We start from the raw sequence: 22,934 nt of genomic DNA, 5'->3' as shown, positions 1-22,934 counted from the left end.
GGAGGTAGCAGCAGTAGGGGATTCAGCATTATGAAGCTTAATCTGTGGTGGATAATGTGGGAGGTTGGGCTGTGGCACCCTAGCAGTACCAGCTGAACTCGGCTGAGTCCCTGGTTAGGCTGGAGGAACGTAAAGAGTAGAGGTCCCCTTTTTGTTTTGTTTCTTTGTTGATGTCGGCTACCCCCCAAAATTGGGGGAAGTGCCTTGGTATATGGATGGATGGATTTAATACAGTATTTATAAACCAGGAGATTCTTAGCATTCTGCTACCTATGGGACTGGGGACATTCTGTATCCATAGAGGATTTACTAACTAAATCCATAGAGGATTACTGACTAAATCCTTTGAGGATTCACAACCCCACAAAATAAATTAGGCACACTATGGGGTCTTACTAGTGAAGTATACAGCTGTAGTACCCAGCAGTGAGTAATATAATTGTGGGTTACTATAACCAATACATATATGAGAGAGAGAGAGAGATTACAATTACTATCTTTAACAGAAGGTTGAGTGGCTTTCTTTAATTTAGAAGTTAAGGAAATTAAGAGCTTTTGGAACTCATCACTATCATATTTCTCCTTGGAATGAACAGAGAGGCCTTCACAGTCCTCACAACGATTATTCAAATCACAATACTGTCCCTAACATGAGAAGCAAAGAAAAATGTGCATCATGAACACCCTTGAATAATCTAAGCAGTAGTTGCTAAGTTCCAGAGGAAGACATTCATAGCACTAAATTTCAAACAATCTGGAGGAAGGTAATCAATCACAACAATGTGACACAAACTGAATGGATAAGACTACATCTCACAAATTTTTCTTGTCATTAACCATTGGATGGTCTCATTACTTTACTAGGGACATGCATCATTTGGAAAAGAATATGGGATTCTTTTTTCAATTTAGGGGTAAATATTGAATGATTCTAAGCTTTCAGAAAGAAACAATATGAATATTATGGGAGGTTCATAGGAACAATCAAAAGACAATCTTACTCAACTACCCAAAAATTGTAAATATGATTGACATTTAGGAGGCAAATTTGCCTGAGAGGATATTAATGTAAGGCTAATCTATTATTGAGGAATTGAGGGTTAAGAAATAACCTTATTGCTACCTTACAGCCTAATACTTACAACTTTGAAGTGATTGATGACACTGTAGTACATGGAACTGGTAAAATTACAAACTTCACATCGGTATGGGAGTTCACACTCATAGTGCTTTTTAGCCATGTGATTTACAAGCTGGAATTCGCCCGGAAAACTCTCTGTACAAATTCGACACCAAGTATATCTGGTGTCCATTTGCAAATGTCTCTGTAATGAAAAAAAAAAAACACATATTTAAGTATGATATATTTAATTGGTGTCCATGTCAATCAGCAGGCAATAAAAACTATTCAAAATTAAAGCAGCTTTAAAGTATATCCCTAAACTGTTAAAACGTTCAACACAAAAATTTCAAATATCTAAACTTAATGGACAGATGGGGAGTCCAACCTTCTGGTAATAAACACACAAATGGTATAAATCACATTGCCCCATAGTCAAGTAATTAATATCCTATCATATCCATGTTACTGAATTGCTTTTAAAATTGAATCCTTATAAAATCAGCTTATGAATTTGGGCCAGAAAGCCCATACACTGAGGCTGAGAGGCCATTCAGCACCAGTGTGCAACATGGAGAAAACCTGCAGATGCACCATGAAGATAAAGTTAAGTGGTTGGACAGCAAGATGGAAGAGGGTAAGGAGATGTAACAAAATTATAAATACTGTAGAGCCAAATGACCCTGATGGACTGCATTCACAACACTGGGCGCCGGTGGACTGCTTTCCTAAAACATAGTGTAGTGTTTGAGATTAAGGAAGCGTTGACAGTCTGTAATGACTTGCTGGAGTGAAATGCTTGGATCTTGCTACGTTTTGGCTAGTATTCGTGTACGGATGATATTAGATTGATAAACTCATCTCCTTCCGACTTGGTGAGGTTCAAGCATTGGAATATAATGTTGAATAAGGATGACTGCTCACCAAAAATTTCTTTGAGAATGCAAACCACTTCATCGAAACTGTAGTAGTGTGGCATCTTTGGAAGGATAAAATCACAAAATCTATGTTCAATGGACCCCAGTTTGCGCAGCAATGTTCAAACTTTCCAAAAATTATCCTGCGATGCAAATTCCACACGGAAAATGTTTTGAAAGCGCCTGAACCATATCTAAAATGTAAGACAAACCGCAAGGTCAAAATTGAACTCGGGTGATTGTGCTTGGAATTGATTCATTTGTTGGGGGCACTGACCTGCGAACTGGGAAGCTCAGCAGGTGATGTAAAAAGTTTCTGGGAAAACAACTCCAAGAGTTTGAGTTCTAATTACTTTAATATGCAAATATCTTCAGAGGACATGGTTCAAAATGATCCTCCTCGCCAGGTGTTATGTCTCTGTTCACACACAATCAATAACAATTGCAAAACAAATGCACACACTTCTATAAATCTGACACCCACCGCTATTGGTAAAAGACCGGAGCAACTGGCGTGCATAAACTCATATGTATCCAACTGTATGCATAAAGGCCCAGAAACCAGACAGACCAAATAGTTTCTAACTATTAGAAAACAAACCGGCCCACGAGGAACGAGTAGTAGTTTTCACACAATGACACTATCAACAACAAACAAGAAGTTAAGTGTGCAAATGAGCGAACCTTGCACTATATTTCATTTTCTAAATAGTTTTTCAACAAAAACAATTTGTTTCATTGCTAAAACATAATTTTTAAATATTTATTCAAGTGCATCCAGTCCCTTATGCAACTCTTTTCTGACCAGGATACCTTATTTATTTATTTTTTCTTCAGGAATTTGAAGAAAGATATTCATGTTAGTATCCCATATATTTTAACACCACAATTTTCTCAGATTTCCTCAGAAAGAGAATTTCACTTTTCTTCTTTTTCCGATGGTATCATAAACGTTGCTGCCCATTTCTCTAAGTTATATTTATTGCTATATCTTTGTTCATTTATATATTTTCAACTTTCATATTACGGTTATGTTGAAAGATGCATGAAGCGTTAGAGACAATAAGTAAATATGCATAAAGTGTAATATTTGTCCAGAAGGTACACAGACGGGAATACATTATGCTGTCAATGTCTTACACGTGGGCATTTGATAAATGTAGCATATAAATTCTTGGATTTGAGGTAAGGGGCTCACCACCGCTCATTAAATACCCTTGAAATACACTATGATGATTACAGTACGATCCAAAATTATGCGATTCCCCATTTATGTAGTCGCTAGTTCTCAAAATTAAATTTTTTGTATCTGCGAAGCCGTTCAAAGTCTGTGAGTCAAGTACCACTTAACATACCAAATCTATTGTCTATTCAAGTATATTGAAAGGCCTAGGTATAGTGACTGATAATAACTATAACCAAACCATATTTACCTTACATTTTATTGGCATAATTTCATAATATATAGCCTATTTGAAGAAAAATTTCATATCAACAATGAAATCAACTGTTATCTATGAGAGCCCAGCTGACAAAATGTAAACATGAAGTTGTGGTTACGTTTCCAGCAACCTTTATCTTTCTCTAACCATTAAATAAGTTTAATGGTAGTGTTAATGATGGTAAGAATAACATTTAGATTACCATATTAATTTTCTTTACAAATCCATCACGATTCAAATTATCCTCACTTTCTCCAATCTTGCACCATCTCTTGTCACAATCGAATGTTATATCAGTAACCCAATAGTTCGATATCTAGTCAAGTACTTTCTTCTTCTTTTTTTTTTTTTTGGCTGGTGGTTCCATAATTGACATGGGTACAAGATACGAAATCCAACTGACTTATAACTGAAGTTAGGGAAAGCATTTTGGAAATGTAATGTACAATTATCCTTTGTAACAGTTTAGAACTAGCGTAAATTATCATGCTGTCGTTAGTGGAAGTTTATTATTATTAATTAAATGCAAACAAAATGGTTTTCCCGTTTTGCGAAATGCGCAGGAGTTTGTATGGGTACGGTAAGTAAAATATTTCTAATAACATATTTACTAAAAGCTCCAAGTATCATTGGATTTATAAATGCGTTCTGCTCATGATCTGTGATTAAACGTAAAAAAAAAAAAAAAAAAAAAAATTCCGTTTTAGGCAGTGTTTAGGAAAAAAAATTGAATAAAATGGCATTCATTTCATTATTTTGAAGTTCTAAGAAAAACAGGAAGTAAAACAACATTTTGCAAGAACAAAATTATTGTATCATCGATACTTGGTAAGATATATTTGTTACTGCAAAAACTAACCTAAACACAAATGTGTAAATGAATTTATTAATTATTATTCGGAGATGAACGTAAATAAAACAATGATTTCCGTTTTAGGTCCCATGCTTTTGGGCTTGTTTAGGTAAAGCATGATATAAAATTGCGTTGATCGAGTTAATTTTAGATTTTAAATGATAAAACAAAAGCTAGTCTGTACACTGATGATTTTGCAATTCAACAGTCTTCTTATAAAACAGATATGACCTAAATTCATTAAAATTTGCCCTAATTCTAGGTAGTCTTATACGTGGAAATATATAGTATTTACACTTATCCTAGGTGTAATTTTAACCTTTTTTCAAATCATTCAACTTAAAAACATTTTAAATGTTTTATTTATTTATATGAACAATTCAGTATTAGAAAAACTACAGTATAGTAGATGGAAAGTATTGAAAATGGGTAGTAAAAATGTCTAAATGGGTAAGTTGCCATTTGCCTTGGCCCTAATGGAATTATTCCTGTTATGCATTTCGAAATGTGCGATTTTCCATTTATGCGAGGCTGTGGATTGACCAAATTCTTGCATAATTGGGGACTGTACCGTATGTTCTTGTGATCCCCAGTGGTATCCATATTAAAGTATATTCAACCAATTTCTAATAATAATAATAATAATAATAATAATAATAATAATAATAATAATAAAAAATCTTCAAAGCCAAATTTGTCAAAGCAAAATATTTGGAGAAAATACATTTTGTACATTCATTTTCTGAAAAAATGAAAAAAGTCCATAGGAAAATTAATCAACTTTGAAAGTGAATTCTTTACATTGATAAAAAATAGAAATGCTAAAAAAATTCCTATGTACAACTTTTACAGCACAGAATTCTCTTTCAAATGGTTTTTAAATGAAAAAAAAAAAAAATATCAAGAACCAAACAGTTGCAAGAGTTTGAAGTAACCCCAAAATAACATTGTTTTAATGGGGCTTATTCGCACCCCTAAAATAACGTGCAAATCAACAAAATGCTTACAAATTTTTGATGATAATCTTTAGAATCGAGTGTCTCCAGATGGTCAGTGCAATAGTCACAACAGTATTTGTGATTCTCACTTCTTTGCCCAATGTGGCCCTTCAGATGTGTATAGAAGTCTATGTTAGTGGTGAACGTGTCCTGGAATAGAGATAAAAATCTATAGCTTCTTTCCAAAAGGAAGTTTATAAAATTTCTATTGCTTCTTTACAAAAGGAGGTACATAAAATCACAGCACATATATCATACTGAAAACAAAAACTATAAAATTGTCCCTTAAATGGATCTCTGTACCTAAACATGGTTATCCTTTACAAGAAACCATAACTTTTTAATTTGCTTTTATAACAACTTTCTAATGATTATAATTCATTCTACTGACTAAACTGCATAAAACTTTGCAACTTACATTACATATATGACAGGAGAATGAGTAGTTATTAATTTCTCTTCCAAGGGATGGATCACCCTCTATCTGACCATAGTAGAAGGGTTCCAACTCCACAGCATCAGTTTTGGGCGATATATTTTGGTTGGTAGGGGCATTGATTGGCTTTGCTGGTAGTGCCGGGGTAATATCTCTGGGTCTGAAAAACAAAGAAAATACCTGAATCCAAGATAAGTAGAAAAATAAAAAATCATAAGAGCAATTTGTATTTTTCCTAGCTAAATAAACCTGAATCTTTTAAAATAGGGAAACGTCTTAAGCAAAGCTAAAACGGCTGTTGAAATCATTAATGAGGCAATTAACGACAGGCGATGAGCACCAGCACATAGCCCCAGCCACTCGCCTGCCTAGGGACTGTTCCCTTTTGAACTTTGGCTCAGGACTGAGATGGATAGTTGAAGTGGGAGGGTTAACTTCAAAGGACTCTGGTTTGTAAAGCAAGTAAAAATACAAATTACTTTTTCAGTTTTCATGTGGTCTTACGTGTATACAAACCCTTCATTCTTTAAAAATATAAAGCCTCCTTTATTAGGGGGTAGGAAGTCTACCTATAACCAAAGATGTGTTCTTTTTCTCCTAGCAATCTCCTATCAGCCTAACATAAGGATAAGCAGGGTGATAGGGCCTGGCCAATACATGCTTACATACCGGATACTTGGTCTTGAATGAATAACATGGTACAAGAGGGTTTGGTATTCATTTCACCATTCTCCCCATCATTAATAAAAGATTGGGGAGAGCTACTACTTATAGATTAAGTTTAATAAGAATGGCTCTCAGAAATGAAGCATACCAGCATCAGTGTCAGAGCCCCGGTGTAACGGCACAGATGTTTCATCCCCACGTGAAAGGAAGGAAGGAATTAGAAGAGACATTCATTCTACCTTTTCAATAGACTTGCATCGAAGGTACTACCAAATGACATGCTTCCTATCCTGTATGGAAGTTGGGGTGGCCAGCACAGGACAGGACCAAGTGGGATCAATATGCATGAATTTCTAAGCTCTACTTCTAAGTGGTACCTCGACTAGGCTTATGAAAAAAAAAAATTTCATTTTATTTAGAAAAAGCATTTTTTTCTTTCAATTTTTCCTTTTCTAAAAATCCAGCTTTTAGTTAATATGGACATTTGATATTATATATGACTCCCACCTCCCTTTTAGACTTGAGGAATTTTTTAAATAACTATATTAATGCTCACCACAATTCTTTAAAAGATATTTGGAACCTGGGATTTATGAAGTATTACTTAGAAGTACACTTGCTGTATAATCTAAAAATATAAAATTAGTTTTGCCATCTCTCTGACTATGATGATTTTTTCTTTCCTTTATTGCTGAATAACGATGAAGAAAAAAAAAATTATATAAAGATGTGAAAATAAAATAACTATATAACATTAATTTTCATCAATAATTATTGCTCTTCATACCTCTCTGACCTAATGCTTCAAAATTACAGGAAATAACTGATACCAGAACTTCATGATTCAACTACATACAGTATTTATAAATGATGCACATTAACTTTAGTTCTGAAACATATCTTATTGATACGGAAATATTCATGCACCATTCATATTTCGAAGGAATTATTAACCATCATAAGGTTTTCATACCTCTCTTCCTGTGACACCTAAGTCCTAATGTAGTGGAAAAATTTACTAACACCTCACATCAGTACCTCATGGGTTCAAGCGTGGATTGAAAATTAAACATTAAAACATGTTTGATGATTAAAAATATCAAAATTCTTATAACACTAATGTATGGTACCCAATCTTATATGGTTGATGGTTAAGCTGGGTTTTTCTATGGTCCCTAACTTCTATTTTTCCCCACAATAAAGATTTTTTCTAGTGTTAAATTCCCTTGTTACACAAACTCTAAGCGTATTTATTTGAATATCATTAGCATGAATGAATGTACTAATATCTAAGTATCTTATTTCCATAGCCAAACAAGATCTACATACATACATATACCAAGGCACTTCCCCCAATTTTGGGGGGTAGCCGACATCAAACAAATGAAACAGAAAAGGGGACCTCTCCTCTATACGTTCCTCCCAGCCTAACAAGAGACTCAACCGAGTTCGGCTGGTACTGCTAGGGGTGCCACAGCCCACCCTCCTCCGTTATCCACCACAGATGAAGCTTCATAACGCTGAATCTCCTACCTCTGCGGTCTTCCAAGGCACCGGAGGAAGCAGCAGAGCCTACCGGAACTGCGTCACAATCGCTCGCCATTCATTCCTATTTCTAGCACGCTCTCTTGCCTCTCTCACATCTATCCTCCTATCACCCAGAGCTTCCTTCACTCCATCCATTCACCCAAACCTTGGCCTTCCTCTTGTACTTCTCCCATCAACTCTTGCATTCATCACCTAACCTTGACCACCTCAAAGTTTGAAGTGTAAGCTCTTTGGTTGTGTCACAAATTCAGAAAGACACTATTCTTGACACCTCTTTTTTGGTTCTACCAGCCCTTAGGAAGTAATTGACACAAAAGCCCTAGATGTCAAATCCTCTTTAGATAGCCCCACAGAGGCCTCATCATCATCATCTCCTACGCTTATTGACGTAAAAGGCCTTGGTTAGATTTTCACGTAATCATTATCATTATTATTACTAGCTAAGCTACAACCTTAGCTGGAAAATTAAGATGCTATAAGATAAAGGGCTCCAACACAGAAAAATAGCCAAGTAAGGAAAGGAAACAAGGAAATAAGTAAACCAAAAGAGAAGTAATGAAGAATTAAAATAAAATAATTTAAGAACAGTAACAACATAAGCTTTCATATATAAACTTGGGGTGATGTTAACGGATTGTGTTTTTGGTCACGAATTCAGGCTCCAATCCAAGACACATTACTCCACCCTTTGGAGATAAATAAGATAGTCTTTGCAACTTACCAACTCTCTTAGCAAAGCTACTTCTAATATAAAGACATTCTTGAGAGTTAGAAGTCTGTCTGATGACCTTCTCAAAGGCTCATACAGGGCATGCATGAGACACTTGAGAACATAGGTCATGTCTACTTCTTGGCCTAGGGTGGGCAAGATTGACTGAAGCTCTTTACAAATATCAACAACTCCCACGAGGAGGAGAGGTTATAATCTCCAGTCAGAAGATAAGGATCAAGGATGTGCATTAGACTTCCACAGTCGTTACACATGAACTTCCTAGTGAAGCTCTGTAAGTAAGTCTGTGATCTGCACTAAAGATGCTAACATCGGGATATCACTTGGGTTGAAGTCATCTTTGAGCAACCAGATTTATCTTGAACCTGATTGCTCTATTGCCTGAATCACCACCTGATGTGCATCTGGTTTGTTGACTTGAAAAGAGGTAGTGTTCCTCCTTTCTAGTTAACATGAGCTACATCAGTGGTGTTGGTGGTGGTCATCATTACTACCAAGAGCCTCAAACCTTCTTGGAATGCTTGTCACTCCTTTACAATGATCCAGATGCACTTCTGCTGACCACACACCAGACGGAACCAGGTGGCCCAGGTGAAAGCCCCACCCCTTCTTCTACACATTTGAGATGTTGCAAATCTTAGGGCACGGACATTTCTGGCAAGGTTTCCTTCATCCAGCCATCAGGAAAGATTGGCCCATACCTCTTGTACCATCTGGAGGCCAACTAGCTATCCTCCAACATCACTCTAGTGATTTCTGGTGGTTGGTTAGTTTATTTAAAATTCTCTGGCATCCTGACCTCAGAGGTCATCAATGCCAATATTGCTTGTTGTGAATAAAGAATAAAAGTGTAGTCAATTTAAAACAATAAAAACAAGGATGTTCTTATAAAATTGAAACAGCTTTCAGAAGACCTACTTCTGTTAAAAATCTAAAAATACTGCTGGCATAGTACAACACATCCTGTCCAAGAATCTTGGCAAGGATGAACCTGCCATTCTCACCTTAAGCCTCAAACATATATCTATTTCTTTCGGTACTATAAGTGGGGCATTCGATCAACAAATGTCTCACTACCAAGGGTACCAAATAGTCATAGCAATAGGGCTGGTGTTGGCCAGTTAGTAGATGCTCGTCTGTCAACCTAGTGTGACCAATGCGTAGACGACTATTAGTCTCTCACTTTTGGGGCATTATGTTATACCTCCAAGGATATATAAAATAATTATTTCTGTCAACTTATTATCAACTAACCCATCCCAATTATTGTATAAAATCATCACAGGATGGGATACCATCTTGGTAGCAACTCAAATTCAGCATTTTTTGCCAGAAATCTGCTTTTTAATTTCATTCTGGGGGGTAGCCGACATCAAACAAATAAAACAAAAAAAGGGGGAGCTCTCCTCTCTACGTTCCTCCCAGCCTGACAAGGGACTCAACTGAGTTCGGCTGGTACTGCTAGGGTGCCACAGCCCACCCTCCCCCGTTATCCGCCACAGATGAAGCTTCATAACGCTGAATCCCCTACTGCTGCCACCTCCGCGGTCATCCAAGGCACCGGAGGAAGCAGCAGGGCCTACCGGAACTGCGTCACAATCACTCGCCATTCATTCCTATTTCTAGCACGCTCTCTTGCCTCTCTCACATCTATCCTCCTATCACCCAAAGCTTCCTTAACTCCATCCATCCACCCAAACCTTGGCCTTCCTCTTGTACTTCTCCCATCAACTCTTGCATTCATCACCTTTAGCAGACAACCATTTTCCATTCTCTCCACATGGCCAAACCACCTCAACATATTCATATCCACTCTAGCTGCTAACTCATTTCTTACACACGTTCTCACCTTCACTACTTCGTTCCTAACTGTATCTACTCGAGATACACTAGCAATACTCCTTAGACACTTCATCTCAAACACATTCAATTTCTGTCTCTCCGTCACTTTCATTCCCCACAACTCCGATCTATACATCACAGTTGGTACAATCACTTTCTCATACAGAACTCTCTCTACATTTATGCTCAACCCTCTATTTTTTACTACTCCCTTAACTGTGCCCAACACTTTGCATTCTTCATTCACTCTCTAACGTACATCTGCTTCCACTCCACCATTTGTTGCAACAACAGACCCCAAGTACTTAAAGTGATCCACCTCCTCAAGTAACTCTCCATTCAACATGACATTCAACCTTGCACCACCTTCCCTTATCGTACATCTCATAACCTTACTCTTACCCACATTAACTCTCAACTTCCTTCTCTCACACACACTTCCAAATTCTGTCAGTAATCGGCCAAGCTTCTCTTCCGCGTCTGCAACCAGTACAGTATCATCCGCAAACAACAACTGATTTACCTCCCATTCATGGTCATTCTCGTCTACCAGTTTCAATCCTCGTCCAAGCACTCGAGCATTCACCTCTCTCACCACTCCATTAACATACAAGTTAAACAACCACGACGACATCACACATCCCTGTCTCAGCCCCACTCTCACCGGAAACCAATCGCTCACTTCATTTCCTATCCTAACGCATGCTTTACTACCTTTGTAGAAACTTTTCACTGCTTGCAACAACCTTCCACCAACTCCATATAACCTCATCACATTCCACATTGCTTCCCTATCAACTCTATCATACGATTTCTCCAGATCCATAAACACAACATACACCTCCTTACCTTATGCTAAATATTTCTTGCATATCTGCCTAAACTGTAAAAATCTCATTCATACAACCGCTACCTCTACTAAAACCCCAATGTACTTCTAAGGGTTACTGGAATTAAAAACTTTTACAGCCTGTAGGACACTTCTTGCATAACTAAAAATGGTAAAATTTCCCTTCTTTTTTAATGCTATTTTCTCAATAGTGGTTAGTATGCCACATAGTTTGACAGTAAATATAGACGATACTAGAGGAAGTGAACCTCTACAGTTAAAAGCACTATCATATACACAAAATCCAACACAGCATCAGCTTTGGAGCCATTAGTATTTACAGAAGTTGATTCCTTATCTTCAGCAACATGTTCCATAAAAAGGGACCTGGCTTCTAAGTCAGTCATGTTCTTTTTTAAACCAATAAAATGTTTACAAAAAGATATCTTTGGTAATTTCCAAGGAGGAGTTGGTGATATCTTAAATGAAAGCACCTTACTTCTTACTATATCAAGGCTGTTTAATAATTGTTTTAACCGAAAACCATAAGGTTGAGGAGTTTTTGGGTACAACTCAAAATATGTTGAGTGCCTTACAATGTTTGCAGTCTGATAGGCTAAAGAATTAGGAAGTTTATGCAACCTAAATAAATACCGAACAATAAAAGTCTTTCAATAAATGTCTAAATGTAATTATCCAGCATCAACAAGGAGGCTTGGGATAGGCGAAGTTCTAAAGGTTCCTGTAGCCAATCTAATACCAGTATGGTGTATAGAATCTAAGATCTTTAAGGGGCTTGGGGTGGCTGAAGAGTATATTTCACTCCCACAGTTAGTTTTAAAAAAAATTAAAGCATTGTGTAACTTTAAAAGAGATTTCCTGTTTGCCCACATGATGTATGGTGCCTAGTACTCCACTGAGGAACGAGCTTCTCCAACTAAGAAAGGTGGCTAAGACGACTTGCCAACTTTGAACAATAAGTATTTTTTGTGGACAGAAGGGTTGCACTACCCCCCTTTAAACCTGCTGATAAGATTGTCTGATAGAAAGACTAACTGCAGTCATATCTATCAGGATGACCACACTCATACCTCTGCTTGGGTGTGAGGTATGACTTCCCCCAATTTATAATTACCCTATATTTCTGTGCATAAGACGACCTTTAAATCCCAAAATTCACCCCTGAAAATTGCGGGTCATCTCATACAACCATTATGAAAATCGCTCCTTGAATTCCAAGTCTTAGGCCTTGGTACAACAATAGAAAATAAAGATAACCAAACCACACTTACCTTATACAGCATATTATTGACATGAAATTTGCGCTAAATAGCCTATTTGAAGGAATATTCCATATCAACAAAATCAGTTTTTATCTATGCGTGTCCAGCTGACAAAATGTAAACAGAATTATAGTTGCGTTCTTAGCAACCTTTATCTTTCTTTTTCTCAAACCTTTTGATAATTATAATGGTAGCTTTAATGGTGGTGGTACTAACATTTAGATTACCATATTCATTTTCCTTAAAAATCCACCATGATTCAAATTATCCTCCGCCTTTTTTCCAATTTCGCACGATCTCTCTGTCACATCAAAAGTTCAAGTGGCAGCACAACTATTCAATTCCTTGGTTGCTAATATAAATTCTAATTTAAAACTAGCCACATACTTTCATTTTTTTGCCAGCGGTTACATAATTGATGTGGGTACAAGTTAAGAATTTAAACTAAAACTGAAAAGTGTCAGTGCTAGACACCTGTGGAAGAAAACTAAGGTGTTGTATGCCAGACTATTGATAAGTAAGCTGAAGCAAGTAGGCGTGTTGTAGCAGCAGTGCTGTAGGTGCACACACACAGGTAGCACGCTGATGTAGCATGCGCTTTGTATCGCATCCCCTTCCCTCAGGGTCAGGAGACTGAGATAAGAGCAGAGCTACCCGGCACACTCACACAGGTAGATGTGTGCTCAGGAACATTAGTGCTTCTACAATCCAGAGTGAATTGATGACTCTCAAAGAGCACATACTCACCTAGAGTGTCAGGGGAGAGAGCGCAATAGTAGATGCATTTTAGGTGGCTATCCTGAGATAGCTCTGAAGAGCTAGGGAGCTCATGCACAGGCGCACGCTGGCACTTCAGAGTTGTCTATGGGAAAGCTATGATTCCCAACACCTGCAGGCAGGTCTGTGCATTTGCATTTCTATCCTCCGTTAGGCTCCAGAGGGCCGACGAGCTCAATGTGCGAGCAGAAGTGTCTGCTTGTGTGTTGAGAGATGCATTGCTCCTTAACACTTGTGTCCCTTAGAGGGAAAGCGTGGAGGTGGAGCACTCCAAAGAAGGACTCCAGCAAGAGGCTCTGTTAGAAGAGCACCTGCAGGGGCATGAAATAAGGAGGGAGAGACTTCTCTTATCAGCTCTGTATGGAGACGAGCTGATAACATCTCTGGTAGAAGCAAAAAATCTCTCCTGCCTCAATGGCTCCATCAGCCTATTCTCAGAGGCCGAACCCTTCAGGCCCAAGGAAGACAACAAGAGAAGTGCTCCCCCCGTTTTTGTAGGGGAAAGGGAGGGTCTGCTGCCTAGAGGGTTTCCTTGAAGTAAAAAAAGCCATCGTTTTTACCTCGAGTATCCTCCGGAGGAAGGCGACACTCAGGAGGAGAGCCCCATGGAAGAGACCGAAGTAAGTGTACCAAGGAAAAGGGAAAGAAGTCGTATTTCTTCAACCATGAGTAAAACTGCGAAGGTGAAGAATCATGTTTTGATTTCCTCCTCCTACCGTACGCTTCCCACTGGGAGGATGGCTAAGCTGACAATAGTCACAGGGTGAGGCCTGGCTACAGGAGAGTGTTCTCTACAAACTGGACACAAAAGGCGATCATCAGTCTCCCTTCTGGACATAAAGGTGCCGCAATTACAGCCCGACACAATGAGCATACACGCATTTCCAGGATTCTCACCTCAACAAACCCAACCAAACATACTGGAAAAGAAAAAGTAAAAAAAAAATATTAGTGCAAGCCAGTTACTCCAGTGGTTGGAACGTTTGTTCACACCACCGGATGAAATCAAAGTGAATGTTAGTGAGCTGGCGGGGGGAAGGGGATACTGTACTTCCCGCTACCGACCGGTAACTACCAGTCGGTTGTTCTCACCTTGTTATAAATTTCAACGGGCGCGTATTCCAGCTTCGCTGCATATCTATCCATACTTCCCCGCTACCGACAGACAACTACCAGTCGGTTATTTACACTTTGTTATAAATTTTAACGGCCATGTATTCCAGCTTTGCTATAAATCTATCCTATGTAAAGGAAGAGGGTTTGTAGATGTATTGGAACAAATAAGGTTTGCGTTCCAGAGTTAATGATGAATAAAATTTCTTCAATTAACCTACTGGCATTGTATGTATTATCCAAGAAAGAGAAAATAAAATCAAGCCTCTTTCAAATACAGCACTGTATTCGTATTCAATATCAAATAGAGTAGACATTTCATAATGGCATTACTACTATTGTAGAATACCCTCTATTCTGCAATAAATAAGAATGAATTCTATAATTATTCCTTATTTCGTTGAATTTATAATCTATAATGTAATAAAAATTACTTACGCAGTTCCTCTACTTCTTGGAGTCAAAACCACCTTATTAGTGTGATCAAGAGGTGACCGTGCCTGCAAGTGAAAAATATGACGTCTAAGTGTAAATTATTCATGTCCACATAGTATGCTAATGACAATTTTGGTAGTTTCAATTTTTTTTTTTTAAATACTTTTTAACTACCCTAACTCACATATATTACTTCTTATTCTCTGCATAAAATTTTGCATTAGTTAAAAAAATCCAATTCCCCCAAAATAGCCAATTAAGAACACTGCTGTATTTAGTCACTCGCTCAAGAGCACTACTTACTAATGATCACTAGTCACTTTGGTACATTCACCAATCTTGGCAAATAATGCATTTCCCCAAAAATTTAAATGAAACTTACAGTGGTAGGCATATCCATTATAACCTGAGGACTGATAGTGCCTGAACTTGGGGTACTCATGATGATAGAGGGCTGTAGGGCTGGCCATGATTTTGGTACATGCTGGCTCTTATATCTCCAGTTATGCTGTGGTTTTGAGCTACAAAGTCTAGAAGATGCAAAACACCTGGATCTGGAAAGAAACAAATTTATTCATAACAATTTCCAACCTTAAATAATGAAAGAAATCTGATTCTATAAAGAAATTATTAAATTTTTCATACAACTGTTATTGATCACTTTAGTTAGCTTGCTTTCATGGTCTATATAACACAAGAAGATAGAGCAACTCGGCTATTAATCCAATGAGCAAATGGATCCCTCAGTCCCAGCAATCAATTAAAACAATCTTTCGGTTTTCTAATCAATTATACCAAGAAATTAATGGGACTGGGAGACAAAGAATCAACAAAATACACAATGTGTTTGAAGGTTACATTCACTTCACAACAAACCCACTACTCCCATTATCATTATCATTATTACTATCTAAGCAATAAAGCTAGTTGGAAAATCAGGCTGCTATAAGTCCAAGGGCTACAACAAGGAAAAAATACCCCCGTGAGCAAAAGAAATAAGGAAATAAATAAACTACAAGAAAAGTAAAGAACAGTTAAAATAGAATATTTCAAGAGCAGCAACAACATTAAAACAGATCTTTCATATATAAACTATAAAATGGCTTAGGTCAGCAGGCTCAACACAAAAACATTTGCTGCAAGTTTGAACTTTTGAAGTTCCACTGATTCAACTACCCGATAGGAAGATCATTCCACAACTTTGTCACAGCTGGAATAAAACTTATAGAATACTCTGTAGTATTGAGCCTCATGATGAAGAAGGCATGACTATTAAAATCAACTTCCTAACTAGTATTACAAACAGGATGGTACTGTCCAGGAAGATCAGAGTGCCGAGAATGGTTAGATTAATGAAAAATCTTATGCAACATGCAGTGAAGTAATTAAATGAAAGGGCCAGAGATTACTATCTAGATTAGGAATAAAAACTTTAATAGACTGCACGTTCCTATCCCAGAGATTACTATCTAGATTAGGAATAAAAACTTTAATAGACTGCACGTTCCTATCCAACAAATTTAGATGAGATTCCACAGCTGAAGATCAAACATGCAAACAATACTCGAGACAAGGTAGAATGAAAGAATTAAAACCCTTCTTCAGATTAGAATGATCACAAAAAAACTTGATAGACTTTCTCAATAAGCTAATTTTTTTGTGCAATTGAATTAAAGATAAGACCTAATTTATTTCTCAAAAGCAAATTTGCAGTTGAGAATCACACCTAAAATTAAGACAGGTTGGTTTGTTGCCTATTTACCTTACCCAATGAAAGGCATTAGACCTAACTGTTTCATCAGTCCATAAATAAGAAGACTAAAAGGCACTTTATGTTGAAAATACAGAGTAGCTAAAAATGCCAGAACGGACTGAAAATTCTAATTTTTGCTTCACTGTTCATGCAAAAGAGATTGGCAACCCTACCCTGGCTTTAGAAAAAGATAAAAAAAAACTGTTTTAAGCATATACCTGAATATTTTAAGAAAGTGCAAGAGGTTTGTTATTTGTATACTACATACACTATGTCTCAACTGCTCTATCAAATCCCATTAGTAGTGAAGACTGTGCAGCCTGTCCTGGATATGTCATATTCATGCAAGATTTATTTAAAATCTCAAGCAGACTGGAATGGCATTTTGAGGGATCTTTTGGGCATGAATTGGTCACGATTGCATAATAATGTTAAGCCTGTTAGTCCTTTCAATGAGAATCTAGTCAACATAATTAATAAGCATATCCTTTCTGGTGTGCTAAGGTACCGAGTGAAAGAAAAACCCTAGTTCAATGATTGCAAACATGCTTATTTGGAGAAGCAGGAAGCCTATCATCTTTGCAAGGGTAAAAGATCAAATTTGACTTGGAACAACTATACTCAACTTAGGGCTTTTGCTCAGAGAGTTTATGCTTAATCAGAAAAAAGAATACAATGTAACCATAAAAAATCCATTTCTGGTACAACCCAGGAACATAAGTGGTGGGATACCTTTAAATCCGCACTCTTGGGGGTACACACAACAATTCCTCCTTTACTAAAACCATATGACTGTCACTCACTGTCCAAAAGAACAGGCAACCCTTTTGCTGTGTTTGACAGTAAGCAGAGCAATGAGAAACTCAATCTTCCTCATTCCCGTTTTCCTGACGCTAAACCAACAAGTTTAGCTTTTTGATCTTGTGAAATTAAAGCTCTCTTGAAGAGTTGATGGAAGAAGTACAAGAGGAAGGCCAAGGTTTGGGTGGATGGATGGAGTGAAGGAAGCTCTGGGTGATAGGAGGATAGATGTGAGAGAGGCAAGAGAGCGTGCTAGAAATAGGAATGAATGGCGAGCGATTGTGACGCAGTTCCGGTAAGCCCTGCTGCTTCCTCCGGTGCCTTAGATGACCGCGGAGGTAGCAGCAGTAGGGGATTCAGCATTATGAAGCTTCATCTGTGGTGGATAACGGGGGAGGGTGGGCTGTGGCACCCTAGCAGTACCAGCTGAACTCGGTTGAGTCCATTGTCAGGCTGGGAGGAACGTAGAGAGTAGAGGTCCCCTTTTTGTTTTGTTTCATTTGTTGATGTCGGCTACCCCCCAAAATTTGGGGAAGTGCCTTGGTATATGTATGTATGTTGATGAACTTTGATACTTATGGGTGTAGACCCAAATGATATTTTTCCTTTGTTTTTTATAAAGACTGCAGATTTCTCAACTCCAAAGTTATCTACTATTTTCTGAAAGTTAGCAAAAAAAGGTTCTTTTAGCACTCATTGCAGAATTGGTAATGATACTCGATTATGTAAATGCATTTGTGGTAGCTTAAGTACAGCTGATTACCGCACAATTTCCATAACTCCAATATGTAAATTTTTGGAACATCTAAATAGGTTAGATGAAGACAATCCTCTGTTCCCTAGTTTGCAATTTGGCTTTGGCTTTCATAAAGGCTTTGAAGCATGTGATGCCTTTCTTACAATCTCCAAATCTGTACAGAAATCCCTTGAATGTGGTTAGGAAGATCGTATAATTAGATTGATTTCAGTGCTTCTCCTGATCGTGTTAATCATGAGGCCCTTATTTTCAAACTCAAAACAGTTGGGAGTGGAGGGGTCTTTTCTTAGCACCATCATTGAATTTTTAATAATAGAATGGAAAAAGTTGTTGATGGGCACCATAGTGAGTATAAGAATGTGATATCTGGTGTTCCTCGGAGTAGTGTTTTAGGCCCATTACTTTTCATAATTTATAGTTATACATCACTTAGTTTGGTTTAGAACACAAACTTGTTGCATATGCAGATGATGCTACTCTCTCTACATAAATTCCATCAACTGAATGCATATCTCAGATTGCTATATCCCTTAAAAGAGATCTACCTAAAATTGGTGCAAATTATAGTGCATGAAGTTGAATTCTATCAAAAATCAAAGTATGACTGTAAGTAGGTTGAGGAGAGTAGCTCCTCAACATCCGGATCTCAGTATTGATAATGTTTCTTTAACTCTGTATGACTTATTTACAATTTTTGGTGGGATTCTCAACAGCAAATTTACTTTTCAGAAACACATTAGGTCTGTCTTTTCTTCAATTGCACAAAAAATTGGGTTATTGAGTGTCTTGTAAAATTTTCGGTTATACATCTATTCTGAAGATGTGTTTCAATTCTTTCATTCTACCTTGTTTTGAGTAGTGTTCTACTGTATGGTCTCCAGCTGCGTTATCTCATCTTAACTTGTTGAACAGTAACTTACAATCTATAAAATTTCTTATTCCTGATCTAATTAATCTCTGGCAACGCTATTCAATTAGTTCATTATGAACGTTGCAAATGATTTTTCATAATTTTAACCATTTTTTACAAGTAGATCTTCCTGGACAGTATCATACTGTTCATAATACTAGGTATGGGTATGCAGTTAATTCTAATAGTTATGCCTTCTCCATCATGAGTCTCAATACTATATAGTATTCTAAAAGTTTCATTCCAGCTGTGACCAAGTTATGGAACGATTTTCCTAATCAGGTAGAACTTCAAAAGTTAAAACTTGCCGCAAATGTTTTTATGTTGAACAGGCTGACATAAGTCTCTTTCCATAGTTTATATATGAAAGACTTTTAAAGTAGGTACAGTTCTCAAAATATTTTAATTGGTCCATTACCTCTGATATATTTTATTTATTTCCTTATTTCCTTTCCCAACTGTGCTATTTTTTTTCTGTTGGAGCCCTTGGGCTTATGGCACCCTGCTTTCCTAAAGCTTAGCTAGTAATAATAATAATAATAATAATAATAATAATAATAATAATAATAATAACAATAATAATAAGTGGAAAGTAGCCACTGAACAATTATAGTGCAGTAGTTGACCCCTTGAGTAGAGAAAAATTTTTCTCTATGTTAATGTTGTCAGAGGTATGAGGAAAGAGAAGAATGTGTACAGAGTAGACCAAACTCGCCGTATCCAGAGAGGGATTCAATGTAATGCTATCTGGCCAGTCAAACAACCCAATAACTCTCAAGCATTAGTATCGCCACGTGTGACTGGTGCCTTGGCCGACCTACTACCATTATAAAATACTGTATTCAAAATCTGTCATCAAAATGCAGATAATCAATTAATGTATTCCCAAGACAAAGTGAGCAGTGAAATTGTAGGCAATAATAAAAGAGGTTGAGCCAAATCTTGACAAGAAAATTACAACTGACAGAGCACCTACAATTTGATAAAAGGCTCAACCATGTGAAAACAAAAGAAAACTTGTTTACTAAAATGATTCACACTTAACATAAACACAAACATTGAAAGCAGGTGCCAAATCACATGATAAAAAATTTTTGTCTTTAGCAAAATTACAAAGGTTGTACGTAAAAATCAATTAAAACTTACTTTCAGACTCTCTAGCTGTGAGGTACGTAATGTGTTCTGTCATTGATGTGTAAGCCTGGGCAGCACAATGGCCAAATCTCTCACGCCAACCAAGTTCATCTAGTACAATTTGAACTTGTTGTAATGTTAGCTGCGACAGCGTGCTCTAAAATACATTGAAAACGATAACATGAGCTACAAAGACATATTAAAATAGATACAAAAATAGAGTACCCAACCATAATATATACTATATACTGTACAGTTATTCAGTCCCAACTGATCCACCATTAGGATTCATAATAGTTGCATTAGCAGATACAAGACTCAGAGGCTACTTTGTAAACAAAACAAGGCTACTATGATGCCAACCATATAACTTAAAGTCAGCCCTAAACTTCCAGATTCAACTTTGCTAAATTTGATTATTGGGAGGAAGTCTTAAAATATTATTCTGGTAAATAAAGTGAATATGCCTTCAATAAAGAGACATAAAAGCTATCATTACATAAGGGTATGAAAATTCACTTATGAATAGTAGTTAACAGTTACTACTACTTGTGACTCAATACTATCAATTACTTTCATTTACCCTCATCAGATGATATTCTTCTCATTTGCATAACAAATGCCAGAAAATCCTTCTTTTCAACTGCAAAACACCAATACAATCTGTAGTATTTAACCTCTACTTATGATATGAATACCATCTATTTTGGTTAAAAAATAAGTTTTGACATTTTTACAGCTTTAAAGATGAAACTTCTGGCTAATTCTATTTTGGTGCAACATACCCACTTTATGCTTGAGGACCCAAATTATCCGAGATACTTGAAGAACCTTACCTGGAATATTTTTGGAACGTATCTACGAAGATACGACATTATTTTGGCATTGGACTGCAGGTTTTCCTCATTATCACTGGTCTCACAAACACTGACCTAGAAGGAATTATGAAGGGAATAATTAACAATAAAATAATCATGCTAAAATTTCAGTGACAAATTATACAAAAGACTTGTTAAATCAATAAATTTCACAAAATCTTGAATAACTACAGCAATTACCTTTCCATAATTCATATTATATAAACAGTTACGGTCAACACTCTGATCACAGAGTAAAATTGCATTTGTATGGACTACGCGTTCAAGGGGCTTGAGTATACGAATAAAACGCTGCCGTGAGGATGTGCCGGGCTCTGGTTCTGATGCAAAGAGTCGATATGATTTCATTTTTCGATCATAAAGCCCTAAAATCTCGACCTGGAAAAGAACAATAACCAGAAGTGTAAAATTGTAAACATTGTCATATCTAACCTGAAATAGTAAAAATACTACAGAATACACAAATAACTGAAAGCTGCATCATCTCTTTCGTTTGAATTCGCAGTTCAGGTGCACCATCACTTTTCAAGAATCTGAGTCTGGGATCCTTGTTAATTTGAGCATAATTACTGTAATTTTAATTTTTCTTAACATCATGCATCTTTGAGTTAAGACAGCCAAATACTTAAAGATTGTTGTTGAATCAAGCTATTTCCTTGAATAAACTAGAACAAAAATATTCTCTATCACACAAAATATCATTTATCAATTTCAAACAAAAACTAAATGCCTAACTTTTTTAAGTTGGTGCACTAATCAGCTTTAAGAATGTTTTTGGTTTATGTGAATGTGTAGTCTAGATGCAATACTGGCTGATACAACAGTACCAAAATGAAAGAGCAATCAGTCAAACCACAGAATGAAAAGCAACAAGAAATTATTCAGACATACAATAAGCATAATAAAGATATTTACAACAATGATAAAATAAACTTAATAATTAGTAGAACCAGATTTGAAAAACTAGAGATAGAGGACAAACTGGTAACATTGCATTTATGAATCATAAACCAAGTTGACACTTTTTTTCAAGTTTAAATATATCAAATTCAAATTCTCTTGCAAGTTAAGTAAATATCTTTGAAAGACTTAGCGTGAAAAAGGGACAGGCGATGCTGGAGTAGTTTTCTACCAGCAGATGCACAACAGAGCGAGTGTCAAAGCTGGTACCATTGAGACTGGGAGTCTTCATTTTGAATTTATGTGGATACGTCAGAAGATCGTCTCAAGACTGTTAAGACAACTTATGATTAATTATTTGTTATGAACAAATACTGGACAATTATAATTTGGAATGCCATATGATGTCTATTTCTTTTAGAATTGCTAAAATTTTAAACATTTTCTTTTTGGCCCGTCTCTCATTAATACTGCTTTTCCAACTAGGGTTGTACCTTAGCAAGTAGTAGTAGTAATAATAATAATAATATTATAAAGGAGTGCTGATATTTCTTACTAAACATTGTGTTAGTTTTTAACCCAAGACTAAAAACCTTCATGCTTACCTTAACTGCTTTCTTTGTGCCATCTGCTGTGCTTGTTCCAAGACTGACTATGCCAAGTTCAACTGTGGTTCCATCAAAGCCAAAGTCATATACTTTATCTTGTAGCATGACTGAACATACACACCGTAAATAATTGTAAATTTTGTTGATGAATGTTTTTTCCACCTGTAAAAGGAATGTGTCAAATATCTTTTCATATTATCAATG

At 36.6% G+C, this 22,934-nt stretch overlaps 1 protein-coding gene across 1 annotated transcript in view; it reads right to left on the bottom strand.

Annotated features, from left to right (window-relative positions):
- Positions 1–22,934, bottom strand: part of LOC137630647 (uncharacterized) — a 185,887-nt gene that overhangs the window by 59,265 nt on the left and 103,688 nt on the right. Inside the window, 10 exon segments of the mRNA XM_068362262.1 lie at positions 1,143–1,325; positions 5,340–5,480; positions 5,749–5,926; positions 14,993–15,054; positions 15,372–15,508; positions 15,511–15,543; positions 20,357–20,501; positions 21,181–21,276; positions 21,403–21,600; positions 22,728–22,892. Of these exon segments, the coding sequence (XP_068218363.1) occupies positions 1,143–1,325; positions 5,340–5,480; positions 5,749–5,926; positions 14,993–15,054; positions 15,372–15,508; positions 15,511–15,543; positions 20,357–20,501; positions 21,181–21,276; positions 21,403–21,600; positions 22,728–22,892 (1,338 nt within the window).

Source organism: Palaemon carinicauda, chromosome 38 (assembly GCF_036898095.1).
Source record: "Palaemon carinicauda isolate YSFRI2023 chromosome 38, ASM3689809v2, whole genome shotgun sequence".
NCBI classification, from domain to species: domain Eukaryota; kingdom Metazoa; phylum Arthropoda; class Malacostraca; order Decapoda; family Palaemonidae; genus Palaemon; species Palaemon carinicauda.
The sequence above is the reverse complement of the archived record's forward strand: the minus strand, read 5'-3'. Positions and strand labels throughout refer to the sequence as shown.